At 52.9% G+C, this 20,772-nt stretch overlaps 3 protein-coding genes across 5 annotated transcripts in view; 2 read left to right on the forward strand and 1 right to left on the reverse strand.

Annotated features, from left to right (window-relative positions):
- The window catches only part of HAAO (3-hydroxyanthranilate 3,4-dioxygenase), a 25,787-nt gene extending 21,552 nt beyond the window's left edge, over nt 1-4,235 (forward strand). The window contains exons 5-11 of one of the 2 annotated variants that reach the window (XM_011935911.1): nt 373-462; nt 769-812; nt 1,104-1,249; nt 3,309-3,377; nt 3,560-3,642; nt 3,722-3,830; nt 4,081-4,235. In XM_011935911.1, the coding sequence (XP_011791301.1) occupies nt 373-462; nt 769-812; nt 1,104-1,249; nt 3,309-3,377; nt 3,560-3,642; nt 3,722-3,800 (511 nt within the window). In that variant the 3' untranslated portion in view covers nt 3,801-3,830; nt 4,081-4,235. Of the gene's footprint in view, nt 1-372; nt 463-768; nt 813-1,103; nt 1,250-3,308; nt 3,378-3,559; nt 3,643-3,721 lie in introns of both variants that reach the window. The other variant, XM_011935910.1, reaches the window with a different exon arrangement.
- Nucleotides 4,236-6,690: 2,455 nt separating this feature from the next.
- Nucleotides 6,691-8,465, forward strand: OXER1 (oxoeicosanoid (OXE) receptor 1). The gene has a single exon (XM_011935912.1). It carries the CDS (start codon nt 6,767-6,769, stop codon nt 8,036-8,038), a length of 1,272 nt encoding a protein of 423 aa, XP_011791302.1. The 5' UTR covers nt 6,691-6,766; the 3' UTR covers nt 8,039-8,465.
- Nucleotides 8,466-13,982: 5,517 nt separating this feature from the next.
- Nucleotides 13,983-20,772, reverse strand: part of MTA3 (metastasis associated 1 family, member 3) — a 204,990-nt gene continuing 198,200 nt past the window's right edge. For both annotated transcript variants that reach the window (XM_011935914.1, XM_011935915.1), the window contains one exon: nt 13,983-17,552. In XM_011935914.1, the coding sequence (XP_011791304.1) occupies nt 17,527-17,552 (26 nt within the window). In that variant the 3' untranslated portion in view covers nt 13,983-17,526. The remainder of the gene's footprint in view (nt 17,553-20,772) is intronic.

Consider the following 20,772-nt stretch of genomic DNA (forward strand, 5'->3'; position numbering starts at 1 on the left):
GAAAGCACTGCGATTAGAAGCTAAGTTTCCAAGATTGTCTTGAGACTGTCCTGCTTCCACCACTTACAGGCTGTGTAATCCTTGCCAGATTGCTCAGCTTCTCTGAGCCTCAGACTTCTATCTGCTTTGTCTAGTTTCGGGAACTAGTTTGGGTCTAGTTTTGGGAACTGGAGAGAGCGGTGTGAATTCTGGGGTAGTACCCCTCTCAGGGGGCACGCATGTGCTTCTGAAGAGCAAGGTGTTAAGTGACCAATGACCACTAGGGTGTGCTAACACGGGTGGAGCAGACAGCAGCAGAGCCAGGCCTGAGTGGGGCTGCCCTGAAGCCACCCAGATGGAGACAGCAGGGTTGCCTGTCCTCTGCTCTGGCAGGTACTATGTGGGCGACACCATGGACATTCTGTTTGAGAAGTGGTTCTACTGCAAGGACCTCGGCACGCAGTTGGCCCCCATCATCCAAGAGTGAGCCCCCAGCCCAGCCCCTGCCTCTTGCTTTCCTGGGGCTCTGCATCAGCACCTGATGGCCTGGGAGAAAGTCTCCCCTCCCAGGGTGGGGAGCCTGGCCCAGAGAGCCCAGTGCCGCTGGGGGGAGGGAGGAGCAGCAGCACGGGGCTGGGAGGGAAAGGATGGCAAACACACAGCTGTGTGGGGGCCCTATGAGTGTGTGTGGGCTCCTGCACCTGACCGTGAGTATGGTGTACGTGTGTGTCACTGGTCACTCCAATGGGAGTGCTCGCCACTCCTGCTCCTCCCTGTTCGTCCCTGCAGGTTCTTCAGCTCTGAGCAGTACAGAACAGGAAAGCCCATCCCTGGTGAGGCCACTAGGAACTGCCCTTCTCCTTCCCTCCCTCCTCTTCCAAAATAGGATGGGTTTTGGTCCAGGGGACCGGGGAGTCTCTTTGTGAATATTCTGCCCAGTTCTCAAGGTGCTGAGAAGATGGCAGCCAATGGTACCCCCTACATGGCTGCTTGATCACTGAGCCGGATCCAGAGCCTGTTCTGGCAATTGAGACCTGGGGCCCCTGGGAACTCAGCCCACTGGGGCTGGGTGGGCTGGGTCCTGGGTCCTGAGGACACCGACTATAGTCATGCTGTGGGTGCAGACCAGCTTCTCAAGGAGCCACCATTCCCTCTGAGCACACGATCCATCATGGAGCCCATGTCCCTGGAGGCCTGGCTGGACAGCCACCGCAGGGAGCTGCAGGCAGGCACAGCACTCAGCCTGTTTGGGGATACCTATGAGACCCAGGTAATGCAATCCTGGGACATCCGGGGCATCCTCCCAGCAGCCCTGGAAAATGGGAACCAGTCTCTCACTGCCTCTCTCTCTGTTTCACACACACACACACACACAAACACACACACATGCCACATTTCAGAGGTTGTAGACATGAGCATAGGCCTTTGTGCTCCCTCCCTGACACAGAGGGCGATGGCTTTGCTGTGAGCGAAGTCTGTGGAGGCTATATGGTCCCAAGCAATTTTAAGAACTGAATTCACTTTCAGAGTTGGAGGCTCCCCTACTCACTGGCAGCTTCCTGAGGGTCTGCAGTTTTCCCCTCGCTAGGAATTCCTGAGCCTTCAGCCAGTCACAGCCTTGGAAGCCAAAAGGGAGAGAGTTGTTTGGGAGTGAGGGTTGGGTGGAGAGAGGGATTCAAACAAGGCTGACTTTCTTTCATCCCACATTTATTAAATGCCTGTTATGTTTCAGGCTTTAGTGGGAGAGTAGGATAGAGTTGCTACCTTAAAGAATGTATAGTTTGTGGCCGGGCGCAGTGGCTCAAGCCTGTAATCCCAGCACTTTGGGAGGCCGAGACGGGCGGATCATGAGGTCAGGAGATCGAGACCATCCTGGCTAACATGGTGAAACCCTGTCTCTACTAAAAAAATACAAAAAAAAAAAAAACTAGCCGGGCGAGGTGGCAGGCGCCTGTAGTCCCAGCTACTCCGGAGGCTGAGGCAGAAGAATGGCGTAAACCCGGGAGGCGGAGCTTGCAGTGAGCTGAGATCCGGCCACTGCACTCCAGTCCGAGCGACAGAGCGAGACTCCGTCTCAAAAAAAAAAAAAGAATGTATAGTTTGTTAAAGAGATGGACAAGTTAATCAACAATTGCCTCAATCATGTGATAAAGTATCTGATAGAAAAGCTATAGGAAGCTATAGAAGGATAAAGGAGGAACCCTGGCTGAAAGGGAAGTCAAGGAAGGCTTCCTGGAGGAGGTGATGTGCACATTGCATTTTAAAGCTAGTGTAGGAGTTTGTAAAAGAAAGGGAGGTGGAGAGAGCATTCTAGGTGAGGGAGAAGCATGAGCATGAGCTGTTTCAGGCTTGAAACAGCCTGGCACTGGGAGTAGCTGAAGTTAGCCAGAGGTGCTGGGGAGTGGGGGTACAAGTGTGACTAGTGGACTGTGGAGCAGCAGGCAGGGTCCAGGTCCTGGTAGGTCTGCTGGCTTAGGCAACAGCGCTCCATCCAAGTATTGAAGCAGGGAGTGACAGGCCAGAGTGGTGTTTCTGTACCATGTGTGGGGACGAGGCTGGGAGGGCAAGAGTGGTGCGGGGAGACCTGTGTTCACCTGTGATTTATGGCTTGCCACTGGCATGTCCCGTGGGCTTTGAATGAGTTAGTCTGTGCAGGGATGCTCATGGCCACAGGCTTCCCGTAGAGGCCTGGCCTGCTGCTCTTGGGTACCAGGGACGTCCTGAGCTTACACAGGGCTGCGAGAACATGCGCACATGTCACAGCAGTGCCACTCAGCCCTGCACCCCACCTCTGCCATACCCTGCTCTTACCTGCTTCAGTTTACATTAATGAATATGCACCCGCTCCGGGGCAGCAGGAGCATGGCCCTGCACAGTAGCTGTGTGCTTCCAGGCTGGTGCATGTCAGAGAGGCCTCAGCCTCACCCTCCTGGTCGCTTCCGCCTCCGGAGGCCAAACTCAAAACCTCTCTCGGAGAAACGGAGGTTGCACCTTCTGGGAAGCTGATGTAAATGTGTCTCTGGTGTGCCCTGGTGGGCATGCCTTCGCATGAGCACACGTCAGAGGGACCATGGGGGCACTGCATGTGAAAGGCAGGCATGTGTGATCCCAAATACATGCCTGCCTTTGGCAGTGGCGGGCACAGGGAGGCCTGCAGCCCAGGCAGCCCTCCTCTCCAAGTCCTGGTCTCTTCTTCTCAGCACATGGTGATGGGGCTGTTTATGGGCCTCAACCCTGCTCCAGGCAAGCCTGGTATCTGGGGGCAGGTTCAAGACTATCTCCCATGTGGGGCAAGAAGCACCAGAAGTTTCTGTTTCACCTCCCACCAGGTGACCGCCTATGGGCAAGGCAGCAGCGAAGGCCTGAGACAGAATGTGGATGTGTGGCTGTGGCAGCTGGCAAGTGGGGCCCAGGGACAGGGTTGCAGAACCCCCTGCCAGAGGGCATCAGCCCACTCCTGGGACTGAGGCTCCCACACGGGGCCCACTCTTGGGGCCTTGGTGCCCAGGCAGACTCAGACATTCACCCAGGTGTTGAGGCCCAACAGTCTCCATTTGATTCTCCTGCTCCTCTTCTCCAGGAGGGCTCCTCGGTGGTGACAATGGGGGAACGGCACCTGAGCCTGGCCCCTGATGACAGCCTCCTGGTGCTAGCTGGGACCTCGTGAGTACGCGGGGAGGGCTTTCCCTGGGATCCTCAGGGTCCAGCTCTGTGTGACCCCTGCTCATCTGTGTGTCCACAGGTATGCCTGGGAGCGAACACAAGGCTCTGTGGCCCTGTCTGTGACCCAGGACCCTGCCTGCAAGAAGCCCCTGCAGTGACCCTGTTGCCGTGGCCTGAAGCAGCCACAGGTGTGCCTTGCAAGCACCTTCAAGTGCCATCCCTGCCAAACAACTCTCCCAGCCCTACTGCTTCTCTGTGTACCTCCACAGACCTGGACATTGTTGTCACCCACCCTCCTGCCCTTCTCAGCCCAGATACCACGCCCCTGAGTGGGCAGCAACTCCCCATCTTCTCCGGCAGCCTCAGCCTACTGCCTTGCCAGTCTTGCCAGGTGGTCTACTCCTGGCCTAGCTCCTGACCATTCCTCTGTCCCTGCAGACTCAGTGCAGCACTTCCCCGCCAAGAAGGCCCTCAATAAAGGCTTCCTGGTGAATGCACACCTGTGGGTCTGCTGCAGGCAGTCATCACTGGCGTTCCCATGAGGCCCCCAGGACCATGTGGTGTGTCTGGGGCATCAGGGCACCAGGTGACCATGGCCGTGTTGGAGGGTCTGTTATTGGGCATCCTGTTTGTGGATGGGCATTCCTCACTGTGTGTGTCACTTGATCCACGCATGCTCCATGCCTGCTCCTGGGAGCACAGCTAATGTCATCTCTCCACTTCCTTCTCTGTTCTCATTAATTCTTTTTACTTTGTTTTTTTTTTTTGGAGATAGGATCTCACTCTGTCACCCAGGCTGGAGTGCAGTGGTGCGATCACAGCTCACTGCAGCCTTGACCCTCCTAGCTCAAGTGGTTCTCCCACCTCAGCCTTCTGAGTAGCTGGGACTACAGGCATGCGCCACCACACCCTGCTCATTTTTTTTATTTTTTCTTTTTTGTAGAGATGGGGGTTTCGCCATGTTGCCCAGGCTGTCTTTTTACATAACTTTAAAACACTAGCATCTGTTGAGTTTTTTTCCAATAACAGAAGTCATCTGTGCTAACTATAGAAAATCCAGAAATACACAAAACCCCCCACCCAGAACTAACCACTGTTAATACCTAAAGACTGTGAGCAGCCTGGAGAGGGGCATGTAGTTGTACCAAGAGCTCAGCAGTGTCGGTGGGGGCGTCTGGTCTTGTGCCCCCTGCCCTCCCCTGTCATGCACAGGTGCCATGTTCAAAGACTCCAGAGGGCCCCCTGAGCCTGTTGTGGGCATCTAGGGATGCTGGAGGCCTCAGAGGCACCAGTGGGCAGAGACAAGAATGTGGAACCTGCAGCGGGCACAGCTCAGTTTCCTGGGACTTCCGTGAGAAGTCAATGAGGGCATGCACATGAGAGTGACAGATGTGGACACAATGGGTCCCTGTGCAGACTCAAAGCTTCCTCTAGAAAAGAACACTTGAGCCTTGTCTCCCCCAGCCCCAGCCCAGTGGCTCACTGCCTTCCTACACTCCACTGGGAGCAGAGAAAGACCTGCCTTGGCTGAGAAGGCTACTGGCCCTGAGAGACATCGGGACCTTCACCCACCTCTTCACCCCTCAGGGCTTTCCTCTCCCGCAAGCAAAGAAAAAACACCATCAGGCTCCTCCAAACACAAATGGTCCAGGATAGGTGCGGGCAGAGGCTCCGCGCAGCTCGTTCCTGGCCTGTAGCCACGCACTGCTCCGTGCAGGACCTGAGAAGAGGACACAGAATGTTCTAGGGAGGCCCCAGGTCAGAATACAGGTAGCCATGAGGAGGACAGTTTACTCTCGTACACAGGGCAAGCCTAATCTAGAGAGAAAGTCAGGAAAATTAGATCTGTTTTTGTGAACACTTGCTCTGTCCCAAGGAATCCCCTAGAAGTTTTTACATAAATGATATCATTTTATCCTCACAACTCTCCAAGAAGGTGGTAGAGCCCGATTTTACAGATCAGGCTCAGAGAGGTTTGGAAGTAGGGCAACTCTGTTTCTAACCCAGGCCTGTTTGCATATGAAGCTTAGGCTGGGCCTCACCACCCTGCTTCTCTCAGGGATGTCTGCCCTCAGCCTCGACCAAATGGGAGCCCAGGACAGCCAAGAGAGGCCAGGGGCCACTGTGCCTAAGACAAAGAGGCCAGGCCACACATGGCAGACTGCTGACCCCAGCCAGTTAGCAGTGATGGGGTCAGGCCCTGGAGCCCAGAACCACCGCCTCCCTTGGCCCTGCTGTCCCGGGTTATCAGGAACCTGAAACCCTCATCTCCACCCACAGGACCAGCCTGTGGGCTCGTGAGAATACCTCACCATGGGACAGCTGAACTTGTACCTTGTATGGAGCTAGCCCCAGCCTCCCACTCCCCATTCCACAGTCAATGCTAATGGGGGCAGGGAGAGGGGTGGACAAGGAGCCATGGGGAGGCACAGAGAGGGGAAATTAAGATTGTTCTGTTTGCGGGAGATGCCCCCAGGTCCCCATGCCATGGCAGTAGAAATTTGGCAGGGGCATCCCCTATGGGGCTCACTTCACCATGTACCCAGACTTGGAACCATCACAGACTTCAGAACCATCAGGAATCTGGGAGCAACTGAAAACTGAACTGCAGTGGGCTTTCAGACACACAGCAGGTGGGCAGAGCACAAATAAGACTGGTTCCCTCCAGGCCCCCAGCGGGGCGGTGGAGGTCTTCACTGACTCCCTGCCCACCTCTCCCGGGACGATGTCCTGTTGGCTCCACAGTCCCTGAAGCCAGAGCTGGTGGGGGCAGGAAGGCAGCCACTAGCCTCTATATGTAGTGGAAGAGGGGGCGTCCAGGGAGGGCTGTATGATCCTGAGAGCCACAGAACACAGGGCTGCAAATACTCTCCCACACCTCACCTGACTGGACTTTCCTCCCACTTCAGGGTTTCTCTGGGCTTCCATCTTGCCCCCTGCTGAGCCCTGCTTCTTCCTCTACCAGCAGCACAACTCCCAGGCTGGGCTCAGAGACCTCATGTGGTGGTCACTCAGTGCCCCGAGGGGGAGGGAAGGAGGGAGGGCTGCAGGGTTCCCCTTGGCCGACAAACAAGAACACAGGGTGTTTCTCAGTGGCTGTGAGGATACTGATGAAACCGCCCGGATGTTGTGTCACCGTGGTGGCCAGCTGATAGAGCCGATCATCCCACTTTGTCCTGGGCACTCCTGCAGGGGTAGAAGACTCCAGAACCTTCTCTCAGGTCCTTGGCCCAAGCAGCCCATGGAACTTCATAACCTGAGTTCTCCCTCTCCCTTTCCCTCCTCCTCTGCCCTCCCTCCCTCCTTCCCTCCCTCACCCTCCTCCGCTCCCTCTGCCTTTACCACTGTGGGGGGGTCCTCTGGAGGGCCCTGCCACCCCACTTCTTCCTCGCTGGTGTCTGCTTTCCTGGCACCGATCCTGGCCCTGGAGTTTGTCCTGGGCCTGGTGGGGAACAGCTTGGCCTTCTTCATCTTCTGTGTCCACACGCGGCCCTGGACCTCCAACACAGTGTTCCTGGTCAGCCTGGTGGCCGCTGACTTCCTCCTGATCAGCAACCTGCCCCTCCGCGTGGACTACTACCTCCTCCATGAGACCTGGCGCTTTGGGGCTCCTGCCTGCAAAATCAACCTTTTCCTGCTGTCCACCAACCGCACGGCCAGCGTCGTCTTCCTCACAGCTATCGCGCTCAACCGCTACCTGAAGGTGGTGCAGCCCCACCACGCGCTGAGCCGTGCTTCCGTGGGGGCAGCTGCCCGGGTGGCCGGGGGACTCTGGGTGGGCATCCTGCTCCTTAATGGGCACCTGCTCCTGAGCACCTTCTCCGGCCCCTCCTGCCTCAGCTATAGGGTGGGCACGAAGCCCTCGGCCTCACTCCTCTGGCACCAGGTGCTGTACCTGCTGGAGTTCTTCCTGCCACTGACGCTCATCCTCTTCGCCATCGTGAGCATTGGGCTCACCATCCGGAATCGTGGCCTGGGCGGGCAGGCAGGTCCGCAGAGGGCCATGCGCGTGCTGGCCGTGGTGGTGGCCGTCTACACCATCTGCTTCTTGCCCAGCATCATCTTTGGCATGGCTTCCATGGTGGCCTTCTGGCTGTCTGCCTGCCGCTCCCTGGACCTCTGCACACAGCTCTTCCATGGCTCCCTGGCCTTCACCTACCTCAACAGCGTCCTGGACCCTGTGCTCTACTGCTTCTCCAGCCCCAACTTCCTCCACCAGAGCCGGGCCTTGCTAGGCCTCACGAGGGGCCGGCAGGGCCCAGTGAGTGACGAGAGCTCCTACCAACCCTCCAGGCAGTGGCGCCACCGGGAGGCCTCTAGGAAGGTGGAGGCCATAGGGAAGCTGAAAGTGCAGGCCGAGGTCTCTCTGGAAAAGGAAGGCTCCTCCCAGGGCTGAGGGCCAGCTGCAGCACTGCAGTGCTGTCGGGGTAAGGGCTGCCGCACTCTGGCCTGGAGGGACAAGGCCAGCACACGGTGCCTCAAGCAACTGGACAAGGGATGGCAGCAGGCCAGGGTCCAGGCCAAAGCACTGGCAGGACTCAGGTGGGTGACAGGCAGAGAAATCCGCCTAGGCCTCTCAGTGTGTCCAGGATGGCGTTCCCAGAATGCAGGGGAGAGCAGGATGCCAGGTGGAGGAGACAGGCAGGGCGCTGTGGGCATGCCAGCTCAGACAGGGGCCTGCGCAGCTGCAGGGGCCAGAGGCCAATCACTGTCACAGCAGAGTCGCCTTAGAAATTGGACAGCTGCATGTTCTGTGCTCTCCAGTTTGTCCCTTCCAATATGAATAAACTCCCCTTCTAAATACATTTATTTGCAAGACCAAATACATGTCTTTAATTCTAACCTGGGACTGTCAGCAGGAGTCAAAGTGAGTGTCCCAAGGCGAAGGGAAACTTGGGAGAGAGTGGGGAAGCCATCCCGCAGCCCCGTCCCAGGGGGCACTGTCCTTCCCAGAACTTCTGGGAAGCCCTGGCATGCCCTGAAAAGCAGAACTGCTTTCCTGGGTGAGGGCTTCAGGCCACCAGGGCTCCAGGCCCTCGGGTACAGTTTGATGCTGAGGACCTAACATCCCTCCCCAGTTCCCTTAATCTACTTAGCCCAACCCTCTCATATCATGGACAGGATGTACCCCAGCTACTAAAGTCGTCAGGAATAGAAGTGAAAGCCCCAGAGTGTTGCACACAGACCAGGAGGGTGGTGTCAAGGGTCCGTGTGGATGCTGGGGAGGGAGCCAGAGAAAAAGTATCATGCAGAGGGAGGCAGGCCTGGGAAGGATGGGCAGGTGAGTACCGGACCCGACCGCCACTGTGTATCTCCAGCCCACTCCCCTGTTCTGAAAATCTATCTGCTGCACTCAGAAACCTACTGAGGTACTGGGGTGCCACCTGGGCCCCCTCCAGGGTTGCTCTTCTGTCTCTCGGCTCCCCATGGGGCCCCTCTTGCCCCCTCAACTCCTACTGCTCCCTTTTACTCCCTGGAGCCACGCCTAGGGGCTTCTCCACGCCCTCCGTGAGTTGCCTCAGCCCGAGTCAGGTCTTTTAGGAAAGGCCCGCACACTCCTGGAGGGGTGGGGACTAAGCGGTTCCTTTGGGCAGATCCCCACCTGGGGTGCCAACACTTGCTGCCAGCTCAACACCAGGCACCTTTCCTCTGGTACCATCTCTGCCTCTGAATGTGCCCACCTGGGCTCAGGGCAGCTCCACGGGCCATTTCCTCAGTCTCCTCTTCCCTGGACCCTTCTCCTACCAACTCCTCCCTCAAGTCCTCCCACCTCCCCCAGCACCTGCACTCACTTCTTCATGACCTGATGGAAGGGAAATGGGCAGATACTCCCATGGTTCACAGGCATGTCTGTAGTCCTGTCTTTTCCCATCAAGGGAGGGAGCAGAGGCCGCCCTTGAGGAGTCCCTGGGTAGATGCTGGTCACAGGGTTCAGGCCCGCACTCCTAACCTGCCCTGGATTCTCCTTGCCCCCCATCTTGACCCTCAGGACTGCTCCCGCGCTGACGTTGGGCCACGCCACCCTTCCCCGCCTCTCCATCCTTTGCAAGGCCTTCTGTAAAGGGGGCTGGGTGCTCCCTCATGAAGCAGGCTTCAGGCTGCCCCCATATGGAGGCAGGACTGACTCTCTGGTCCTAACCATGGCCGCAGCCCACTGTACCCTTCTCTGGACTTAGTTCTCCATCTGTGAATAGGAATAGTGATCCTCGCCCTTGCCCAGCTCCAGGGGCTAGGGATGGGAGTAACTATATGCCCAGAGCACTTGGTAAGGAAGGCAGTTATTATGTGGAGCAGGGAGGGCAGAAGGGAGAGGAGTGGGAAGAGAAAGAAAACTGTGTTTAACTGCAGGTTTTCCTAGAGATGGAGTAATACCCATGGTGGTATAACAGGAGCTGGCTGAGACCCCATTTCCTACATCTGGGTTCTAAATGGCATCTTGGTCTCAGGGACAGGCTGCACTATCCAGTGTGAATTTTGGGCAGCGTCTTCCACCATTTTTTCTCTTCTTTCTCGTAATATAAACTGCCACCCTAAGAGAGGATCAGATGGCATGCATTACATTCCTCCAGGGACTCCTAAGCAGGGGGGCAAGCAGGCAGGGCTGGGTGACGGGCAAGCAGGCAGGGCTGGGTCACAGGCCAGCAGTCACTAACTTGCCAGTGTTTACTGGGCACTTGCCATGGGCCAGACACTAAGCTACAAAGGCAGACAATTGTACTCTCACCTTGAGCCTCCCAGGCTGAGCCGGGGAGAGACGGACCTGCAAATGGAACCAGTGCAATGCAACCCAGGGAAGGTCAGGGTCTTTTAGGTGGTGATGCACCCTGAAAGCAGAGGCCTGAAGAGCTGACTCTGCCTGGGCTGTCAGGTAAGTGATGCACATAAGCTGGATCTTAGAGGATGAGGAAGGAGAGAAGAGAAAGGCATCCCCGGTACTGGAAGAGCATGGCCAGGACATGCAGCTGTGAGAAGACTCAGTGTGCAGGGGCGTGGGGAGGAGATCACTGAGGCAAGAGAGGAGGAGGCCTACCACAGAGCTAGAGGACAGGCGGGAAAGGGAGAGGACCAGACCCAGAAGGGCCCTGGTGCCAAGCCCGGGAGTCTGGGTTGATCCTGCAGACATTATGGCGGGAGAGGGGTGTTAAGTGGAAGATGATGATTGGTTTGCATTTTCATCAGTTACTCTTGGCAATAACATGAGAGTAGGGGACGTGGGAGATGACCTACGTAGGAAATGTCTGTATTCCAAGCAAAGGCCTGAAGAAAGGCAGCAGCAGAGACCACAGAGGGTCCAGATGGGGAGGCTGTGTGGGTGACACACTGAGAATGCAGGTGGTGGAGCAGGTTTGGAGGTAAAACAAGTTGTAGGGGCTTGGAAGACACCCAGGCAAACATGTACAGTAGCACACTTCGGACTGGAGATAGGAGCAAGGATCTTCCACTCACCAGGGCTCTGGGAAAGAATGTGGTCATCTGTTGAGAATGAAGAGAATCAAGAACCATCCTTTAAAAAATCCCTGCAAGTAAGGGGAGCATGTAGGAAAACCCAGTGAAATGCTCAGAAAACAAACAAACAAACAAACAAAAAACCTTTAAGCAGGAAAAAAACAGGACTGCAGAAGAAAAGAAGTCAAGGCAATCTTCACCCAAGTAAAGAGATTGCCTACTAAAAAGAATAGAATCCAGCCATCTTTTATGAAGGTAAAAGTCAAACATAAAATACCCAGACAGTCTGCAAAGTGCCTCCTGCAAGAACAGAGCATCATGCAGGAACAGAGCATTTTCAAAAGTGTTTCCTAATTACATATTGAAGAGAGTTGATCTGAAAACCAGTGTCCATGTCTGACACTGTCTGGTCAATTAACACTGGATGGACAACCTGGATTAACAATGCACCGTCTGGGTCTGTTTTTTAAAAGCTTTTCAAAAAGTGATAGGTTGTCATTGTATGAAATTTAATCATATGCAAAATATGTTCTCTATCATTTATGGATTCATACATATGCATTAATCATATAAAATCATGTATGGGATGATGAACACTAAATTAAAGAGAGTACTTCTAAGATGGAGGAAAATGGGAAGGGGCACACAGGTGACTTACTACTAGATCTGAAATTATCTTTGTAAAAAAAAATCTTTAAAACGACTATGAGTGACATCTGCATGTTACTTAGCATTGCTCTGAGTAGAGAATAAAGGGATCAGTGTTAACGAAGGAAGAAAATTCTTATGGCTACAACAGCTTCAAATGCTCAAGAAAGCTCAAAGAGGATGACTTAAGAATAGCACTGGATTTAACAATTAGAAGGTCATTAAATGTGACTTTATTGACAGCAATTTCAGTGAGTGGATGGGGGTGGGGGCAGAATGGAAGCCATAAAGTGCTATAATGGGTTGAGGAATTAATGAGATTTGAAGTAATGGAGACAACTCTTCCCCTTTCAACAAATGTGCCAGTAAAAGGAGAGAAGATAATAGCTTTAGATGAAACTAAGCAGAGGACAGATGTTTTGGTGGTTTGACTGTTCTGTTATTTGGTGGATTGGATGAAGAGATTTTAAATACAGGAGGAGAAGGGAGAAAAGAAATATACTGGGGAGGAGGGGAATGATGTTGGGGACTGGTATGTACCAGGCCTTATTCTAAGCATTTTACACATATTAATTTTTTTAGTCCTGATGAGGGAGATTCCATTATTATCCAGTTTTACAGATGGAAACACTGAGGCACAAAGAGGTTGAATAATTTGCCCAAGGTCATCCAGCTAGTAAGTGGCAGTCTGGCCTGAGTCAGGACACTATTGCAAGGCCCTAAGGGAGCGGAAGGATGAATCCAGCTCATGGGTGGCAGGAGTGTCTGTCCCCAGAAGATAGAAGGCTGCCTCCTTGAGCTGGAGCAATGGCACTATTTCAGTAGCTCTTGGGACAGAGGGAATAAACCTGAAGGGATTCTTAGAAGCTGCAGCTCTCAGGGGATAAGAGCTTAAAAAGTGGCAAAGGATTGGAAGAGTTGGTTCTGGAAAGAAGAAAACAAGCTCCCAAAGAAGAACATAGAAAAGGGTCACTAAGCAAGTGGATCAAAGGGGCCTGGTGAGTTGAGCACCCTGATGAGTTAAGCTGTGAGGTCGTGAATAGGTGGTATGGTTCCTCCAGCAACCTCTGCACCCAGGAGCAGAATCAGAAGAAACAGAGGGTAAAACTTCTCCAGGGAGGGGCAGAAGAAACCTCTTAGGAAGGCTGATGATCAAAACCCAGTCCTGGTATGGAGCTTAAGGTCAGCCCCCTTGAGAGGTATGGCATGCAACACTCCAAGCTACAGAGGAGCTTCCAGGAAAAGGGAGGTGATATTTGATTTTGCATTAAAAGCCTTAAACAAACAAACAAACAAACACTAAGAAGGCCAGGCGCAGTGGCTCATGCTGTAATCCCAGCACTTTGGGAGGCCAAGGAGGGCAAATAACCTGAGGTCAGGAGTTCGAGACCAGCCTGGTCAACATGGTGAAACCCCCATCTCCACTAAAAATACAAAAATTAGCCGGGCATGGTGACATGCGCCTATAGCCCCAGTTACTTGGGAAGCTGAGACATGAGAATCGCTTAAACCCAGAAGGTGGAGGTTGCAGGGAGTTGAGATCATACCACTGCACTCCAGTCTGGGTGACAGAGCAAGACCATGTCTGAAAAAAAGAAAAAGAAAAAGAAAGAAAGAAGCTTAGTGTCTCCTTTTAAGAAAATATTTCAGAAAGCCCAGTAAACAAGAGTCACAAATATATGTACTTCACAAACACAGGCTAGAGGGGTCCCAAGGGAGCCAAACTTCACCCCCTACCCCCATAATGACCTTGGCACAGCAGCTGAGACAGTCTACACAGTCAGCCAGCCAAACAGCAAACCCTATGCTGGGGCACAGCAGCCTTCCTCAGTGCACCACCCGAACACCCCAGCACCCAGCCCCACAACCCAGCACTGGCCACAGCAGGGCATGAGTCACACTGCAGGGTAGTTCACAAGAAAAAGGCTGCCTACTGCACCTCATACCTCCAGGCCTGGGGGCACAGGATCAAAGGCCTCCTACTGGATGACCTGGCCTCGTGAAACTTCCATGTCCCTAGGATGTGGCTTATGAGACAGCAGAAGAAGATGCAGACCCTGGGGAAAGGCCTCTGAGAGTCTCAGTGCAGCTGGGGCACAGCAGACCAACTGGCCTGGCCTATTACCTCCCCGGGGCCCTCAGAGCTCAAGGTTCTGAAACAAGGACCACCTGATGCCGGACCTAGGGGTACACACACAGTCTTACACCTGAGTCACCATCCTAGTAAAGAACAGCATAAAACCAGGCAAAATTTCCAGGAATTTATTGGAAACACAATACAAATTAGTTAGTAGATGGCATCTTCTTACAGACAGACAGTCCACACTGTGGTATCATGCTCAGAACGAATTATCCTGGGGAAACACTCATGAGCATGGGTGCGTGCTCTGGGTTAGCTTCCCTGGCAGGGAAAATCAGAGACACAGTGCAGAGGAACAGGAGGGGTGGACAGCAAACTGGGACATGGCCTTCCTGGGGGGAATGGTGAGGAGGGGCTGCTAACTGGGTAAATTCCCCCAAAGGAAAACAGGGACAACAGTAAAGAATAAAGGCTTCCCCCTCCCTCCCCAAAACCATTTCCTCCATGGCAGAGTAAAACAGAATCTCCAAACACCCACGGGGCAGCTCCTCCGCCTCCCCTCGCCAGGGACTTAGGACAGCAGTGGGGCATGAACACCAGGCTCAGACATGACACTGAGTGCACTGAGGCCATGCACAGCCCCACCTGCCTGCCCTCAGCCCGCTGTTCTGCTCTGCTCTGAGTGGCAGGGGACTGACCTGGTGGGTTGCCTGTCCCAGGCTCCCAGGGCAGCTGCTTCCAACTGGGTTCCACTATTGTGAGGCACTTGTAGGACTCTGGAGGCCAAGAGGAGGGGAGAAGCCGGGGCCCCCTCTCTCCGCCTGGGGAAAGGATTCTGACAAGAACCGTGGCTTCTCAAGGCTCCAGCTCCCACCAGACAGGTCCGCGGTATGGCAGGTCCCCCAGTGGCCGTGGCCCCAGGCTCTGGTGACGCGTCCTCCCATGGTGCCCAGCCAGTTTCAGGATGGGGGCAGCTTGCTGTTGCTGTTCCCACCTCTGGGTTGCCCCTCACTCCCCTGTTTTGCCTCTCAGCTTTTCTTGTTTTGTGTTAAACAAATCTCTGGATGAAAACCCCCATTTGAAATCCATTTTCCTGGGTGGGCCCTGAGCAATGGAAACTGGGCTGTGCACAAGGGGAATTGTGAAGGGCAGGCTGAGACCTTCCGACAACACCCTCCAGCCGGCCCGCCTCTCTTGTGCACCTTTAAGAAGTGAAGAGTGGGCAGGCAATGACTGAGCCAGAGGGGGAGACGCCCTGCAGAGCCTGTGTCCTCACCCCAGGGGCATGAGCAGACAGTCTCTGCACGTCCACCCATGTGCTCACTGAACCACAGTGACATGCCACTGACACACAGCAGCGACACCGTGGTCCCAGAAAGGGAGGGGGTGGTTGGGAAACCCTCTCAGCACCAAATGCTTCCAACAGCAAAGGCACGGACTAGAGGCGCCTTGGCATCCTTCCTCCATTGCCTGGGGGATTCTGTCAGAACCAGGGGGCAGTTTCCAGAGACAAAGGGAGAGCTTGAAGTCTCAGTCAATATAACCCTGCTAGGATGATGGGACTGCAGAACCATGAACTTTACTTACAAGAGGAAGGAAAAGCCTGCTTGGCACATGTAGCTCGAATGAGCTGTGCTTTTCCCAAAGCCAAATTTCAACTGGGTAGACAGGAGGGGCCTCCCTTCTCCTGCTTCAGACCTGGCCTGACTCCTGTCTCCAAATCTCTTGGGCCTGGGTGAGAGGACCTCTCCCAAAAGGCAGAGAAAATGAAGCTGGCAGCTGAGTCATGGGTAGCTGTTTCCAGAATCTGCAGTCATCACTTAACAGGTGTTCAGAAAGAAAGTGAAAGGGTGAGGGAAGCATTCCCCTTTCTGGGTCCAAGTACGATGATACATTCAGAGCAGGGCACAGACAGACAACTTTCCTGTGTCTTTTTCTTTAGGGAAGAAACATCTCACATGATGTGGCACTTGGAGAGCAAAGATCTCCTCCCAGGTCTCTGCTGAAGGGACCCGTCAGAGAATCCTGAGAACACCTGCCTGCCACCTCTACCCATCTCACCAAATGCTTTTGACACAGGCCCCACCCTCAGGGCCCCAAGCCAAGACCCAGTACAGCTTCAAGAGTGGGTGGCGGTAGGAACGTCCCATGATCGCCCTTGCAGAAGCCTAAGATGAGGACCAACTCCTCCTCAGAAAAGAAGCTGAGATGTCTGCAAAGCCGCCCTCCACCTCACACACCACGCTCTCTCTGCCAAGCGGAGCCCAGCCTCCGAGGACACAGACATCTAGAGCATCATTATCCTTACTGTGTTACCTCGTTTTTCCCAGGGGGTCAATTCAATTGTAGCCACTCTGTCTTGCAACAACTTGGCTATCTGGGCCTCTCATACCTGCTATCCAGCTGTCTCCCAGTAACCCCAGAGATGGCTGGGAGGTCAGACTCCAGTTGTCTTTCATGGGACTGTGACCCTGTGCCCCATGGCCTATGCCTGCAAACAGAGGGCAGGGGAATTGCCAGCCTCACATCTGCCCAGGGAGCTCATCGGGCGCTGAGCTATTCCTATCCTTGCAGTTGCCAGCACAGAGCAGCTGAGTGGCCAACTGGGATGCCACCAAGGGCTGGTGCCGAGGGCAGGTAGGAAACGCCAAGAGCCCAAGCCAGAGGAGCAGACAGGTCCCTGGGGCCTAGGTCACATGTGCTCACAGGATGTTGGGCTGGAGGGGTGGGGTCATGGGGTTGGCCATACAGACTCATACCCACACACACAGTTCTCTCACTCCACGCCCCTAGGCCAAACAGAGTCTATCTGCTTAAAATGAAACTAGGTCATTTGTGGCCTGCTGAAGGACCCACCTGGCAGCAGTTCTTCATCAGCTGGTTTGGCTGCAAGGGAACAGGGCAGTAAGCAAACGGCTTGTCACAGTGATACACACGCTTGGCGCTTTTAACACCTGCTCTTGCTGGAGCTGTCTGGGACCAAGCAGAGCTGGGCAGAACACCAGCTTCTCTCCAACTACAAAACACAGATGATGAGTTTACGGGCTTATCTTTTGTCAGAACCTCAGGCAACTCTGTTCCTCGGAGGAGTAGGAGGGAGGGTCACACATAGGAATGCCAGGGGCAAACGGCAGATCCCCCCATTTCAAAAAAAAAAAAAAGTATGAAGCCTATGGAGAAAAAGCTGAGTGACGGTAACAGCAAGGACAGGGAAACACCATGAACCTCATAAACACTGGCACATTTCTTAAGAAAAATCCATTCAGAAAGATGCCATGGCCCTCCTGTACATATTTAGTAACTATACAGCATAAGACCGAGCTAAGCGGACACATGCAGGGTGACAGCGGCTCTGAGCTCGCAGCAGCCCCACTGCCAAGTGGCCGCTGTTGCTGGGAGGGGCGCAGGGCGCTGCCGAAGGGAGGAGGTGGAGGGGTTCCCTCAGCCCCTCACTTCTCAGCAGGTCTCGCTCTGTAACAGCGAGGTCTCTGACAAGAAAGCGAAGTGCTGCTGATCCACACGTGGAGACACAGGATTTGGAACGTGCACTCCCACAGTTCCTTCCCTGCCCCATTGCGTCTCCATGGATGCACGCAGAGGTCTCCCACTGAAATGTACTGGGAGTGGGGCTGCCTCCTTCCCAGGCACGACTGTGAACATCAGCAGGACAGTGCAGCAAGTCTTGGATTGTAGAATGAATCAGGGAAAGCTCAGTCTGACACACAGCACGTGAGTTCTAGAAAAGGGAAGAAACAGGGTGAAGGTTAAATAAGTCCTGATGGTGGAGGCAGATGAAAGGGAGGATGGACTCAGCCCTCCCAACATCACAACCTTCAGGGAAAGGAGGTTCAGCAGTAGGTCAAAGAAAATCTCATGACTAGGCCAGGTGTGGTGGCTCACACCCATAATCCCAGCACTTTGGGAGGCGGAGGCCAGTGGATGGCTTGAGGCCAGAAGTTCAAGACAGTCTGGACAACATAGCAACACTGTGTCTCTACAAAAATAAAAATAAAAAAATTAGCTAGGTGTGGTGGTGCATGCCAGCTACTCAGGAGGTCAGCTACTGACCAGTAGTCCCAGCTACTCCGGAGGCTGAGGTGGGAGGAATGCTTGAGCTCACAAAGCCAAGGCTGCAGTGAGCTGTGATTGCACCACTGCACTCCAGCCCAGGCGACAGAGCAAGACCTTGTCTGAAAAAAAAAAAAAAAAAAAAAAAACAGGCTCACAACGTAGTTTAACGCTGGATCAAAGGGAAAGTTTAATTAAGGCCAATAAAATATATAATTGATACTGAAGGATGGAAAGATCTTAAAAGCTGGGTTTTGAATAGGCGGGTTTAGTGGTCACCGGAAAGGTGCTACAGTACCCCAGGCAAGAGACGAGACTCATGGAACTTCCCTGACGGATACTAAGGAATGGGGAACACAGTTGGCTGGGAGGAGGCACGATCTCATCTGAGCTCATCATAATTAATCATAATGATGTGGGCACCCAGAGGCTATGAACACGTTTCTTGTAGGAGGGGAGTGAACCTCACTCTCCCACAGTGTCAGGAACTATTCCTATGCCCCTCACTCCCACCCCCTCCACTTCCCCGAAAACCTTCAACTCTGACCATCTGGAGACTACAGTAGAAACGAGTAAATGAAAAAGCAGAAGTGGCCTGCAAACCACATCACCACCGTGTTGTATTACTCAGAAAGTTGTGAAAGCTTTTACTTAGTTATTAGGAAAGTGGCTAGGAGGGAAGTGGGGTTGTTTGCTGAGAAGAGGTAAGATGCTCAGATATTCTCTGCCCCAGGCACACCACCCTGCAGCCAGGAAATGACCCAGCAACGCTCAACTTCACAGCCTCAGGGCATGCCGAGGAAGGGCTGCAGGATGGAGCAGAGCTGTGCTTTCACTTCATGAGCTTTTCTAGGATAGGGAAGATATATGTACCCAACTTGGTATTTGATATGAGCTCAGCAAATATGTGTTAAATAAAGGCCCAGATAAATTCAGTTTAGGAATCAGGCTAACCTTGCTTTATTGAACACACTGTAGGTTATGTAACTGTCTTATTTAACCTTCAGCAGAATCTTGGGTGTGTCAGAGAGGTTAAGAACTTGCTCAAGGTCATAGTAAGTAAGCTGAGGAGTCAAGATTTGAATTTATATCTTAATTTGGGTCAAGTTTTTCCTACTATACCAAGCTGCTCATTCTCCATCCAGCCTAGTGTTCTGCTAACAGCCCAGTAAGAGCATCCCGACCTCCTCAGTGTCTAAATGGAAGGTTATGTATGTGTCAGCGTCTCCTAGGAGCTACTCTCTCTTTTTGTATTTAGTGGAGCAGGAGCTCTGTCATTCATCTGTCTAAACCCTTATGGAATTAAATCACCTATCAAAAGAGCTGCTTTTAATAGTTTCCCAAGTTTCTAGCCCGCCATGGAAAATTGTGCTTTTATTTGTGCCAATCTTGCCTGCTGCAGTTTCAGAGACAACCCTCTTCTCCTAGCATCTCAGGTTCTGGTACCCAGGCTCCAATCTGCCTTCTCCACCCTGGCCACGGTTTTCAATTGAGACAGGCCACCTCTCTGTATTCTACGCTGAAGAATCCCAGTACTTACCACCTGCCCTTATAAGGTTATCACTTCACTATCCTCTGCTCAGAGCTTCCCCAGATCCTCTGCATTTCCTTGAAGCAGGAACAAGAGCCAGATACAGAGACTCAGCACAGTAGTACAGGCAGAGAGCCCCAGGAAAGGTCTGTATCAATTCTCAGTCTCCTTCCTAGACCATGATGTAGCCCAAATCATTTCTCTTTTTGTTTATTTATTCTCAAATGTGTTAACCTATAGTTGCCACTTTGGTATGTACTCACCCTGACTGACAGGCACTTATTTGGTTTTTGTTTTTGTTTTTGTTTTTTTTTGCAAAATTTTCCCTAATGGTTTGACTACTCAGAAGTACTTGAAGTCCGTGGACTCGGAGATTCTGCACTTGAATCAACCAGTCCAGTGAAAACAGCCTAGCCAGCTAGTTGCTGGCTTCTGAGTTAGTTTCCTTCCCTTCTCAAAATCAGAGAAGAAACCATCATCAGAATTTTAGAGACTAGAAAGCAGATAAATGAGTGAAAACAGACTATGCACTCAAGACAGACAGACTTGAAGTTTCAATGTGGAAGGCTGAGGACCCAATTTGTCCAGAGAACCCCAAAGGGCTCATGAAATGATACCAGGTACGTCTGGAAGTGGGGGAGGGGACTGAAGCAAGGAAGAGGAGTTAAAGGCTCTTTGAGAAGCAGCTGGATCCCAAGAAGCTCTCCCGACTGCACACCACCAAGCAACTGGCTATGTCCCACCAGTGGGGACATTTATTCTCTGAAGAGGACAAAAACAAGTTTCAGGCCTAGGGGGCACTAGGTACCATGCACAGCTAAGGACAAGGCTACAATTCTAACAGAGAGGGATCAAGTGAACCTATGTCCACTGAATGGTGAGCCTCCAGTCTTCTTCCCATGAAGCTCTCAGAATGCAGGTAACAAACCTTTATCCTCTGGGGAACAGATAGGAAGAAACTTCTCTGGGAAATCTGACAAGCCCATGATAAAATACCTAAAGAAACTGCCATTTATGGTCCAAACACCAGGCCAACCTGATCACCCTACAGTGAACTGCACTACAGGTTCTGCCAAGAACAGGCACAGAGGTTTCACTCTGATTTTTAGTCTCCTACTTTTAAACATTATTTGACAACAAAGGTCACCAGGGGAAAAAAAAAAACCCTCTAACACAAGTGTTAGAGACCAAATAACAAATAATCAACAGAATAATACAAATTGGAAGAAACAGAGAGAAGAAATAGAGAAGAAAACTTAAAAAACAAAAAACACGGCCAGGCACGGTGGCTCACGCCTGTAATCCCAGCACTTTGGGAGGCCAAGGCAGGCAGATCACGAGGTCAAGAGATCAAGAC

The sequence above is a fragment of the Colobus angolensis genome, unplaced genomic scaffold, assembly GCF_000951035.1.
Source record: "Colobus angolensis palliatus isolate OR3802 unplaced genomic scaffold, Cang.pa_1.0 Scaffold15, whole genome shotgun sequence".
In the NCBI taxonomy this organism is placed as follows: domain Eukaryota; kingdom Metazoa; phylum Chordata; class Mammalia; order Primates; family Cercopithecidae; genus Colobus; species Colobus angolensis.

Coding starts and splice junctions, on each gene's coding strand:
- OXER1 (XM_011935912.1), top strand. CDS start 6,767: ATGTTGTGTCACCGTGGTGGCCAGCTGATAGAGCCGATCATCCCACTT.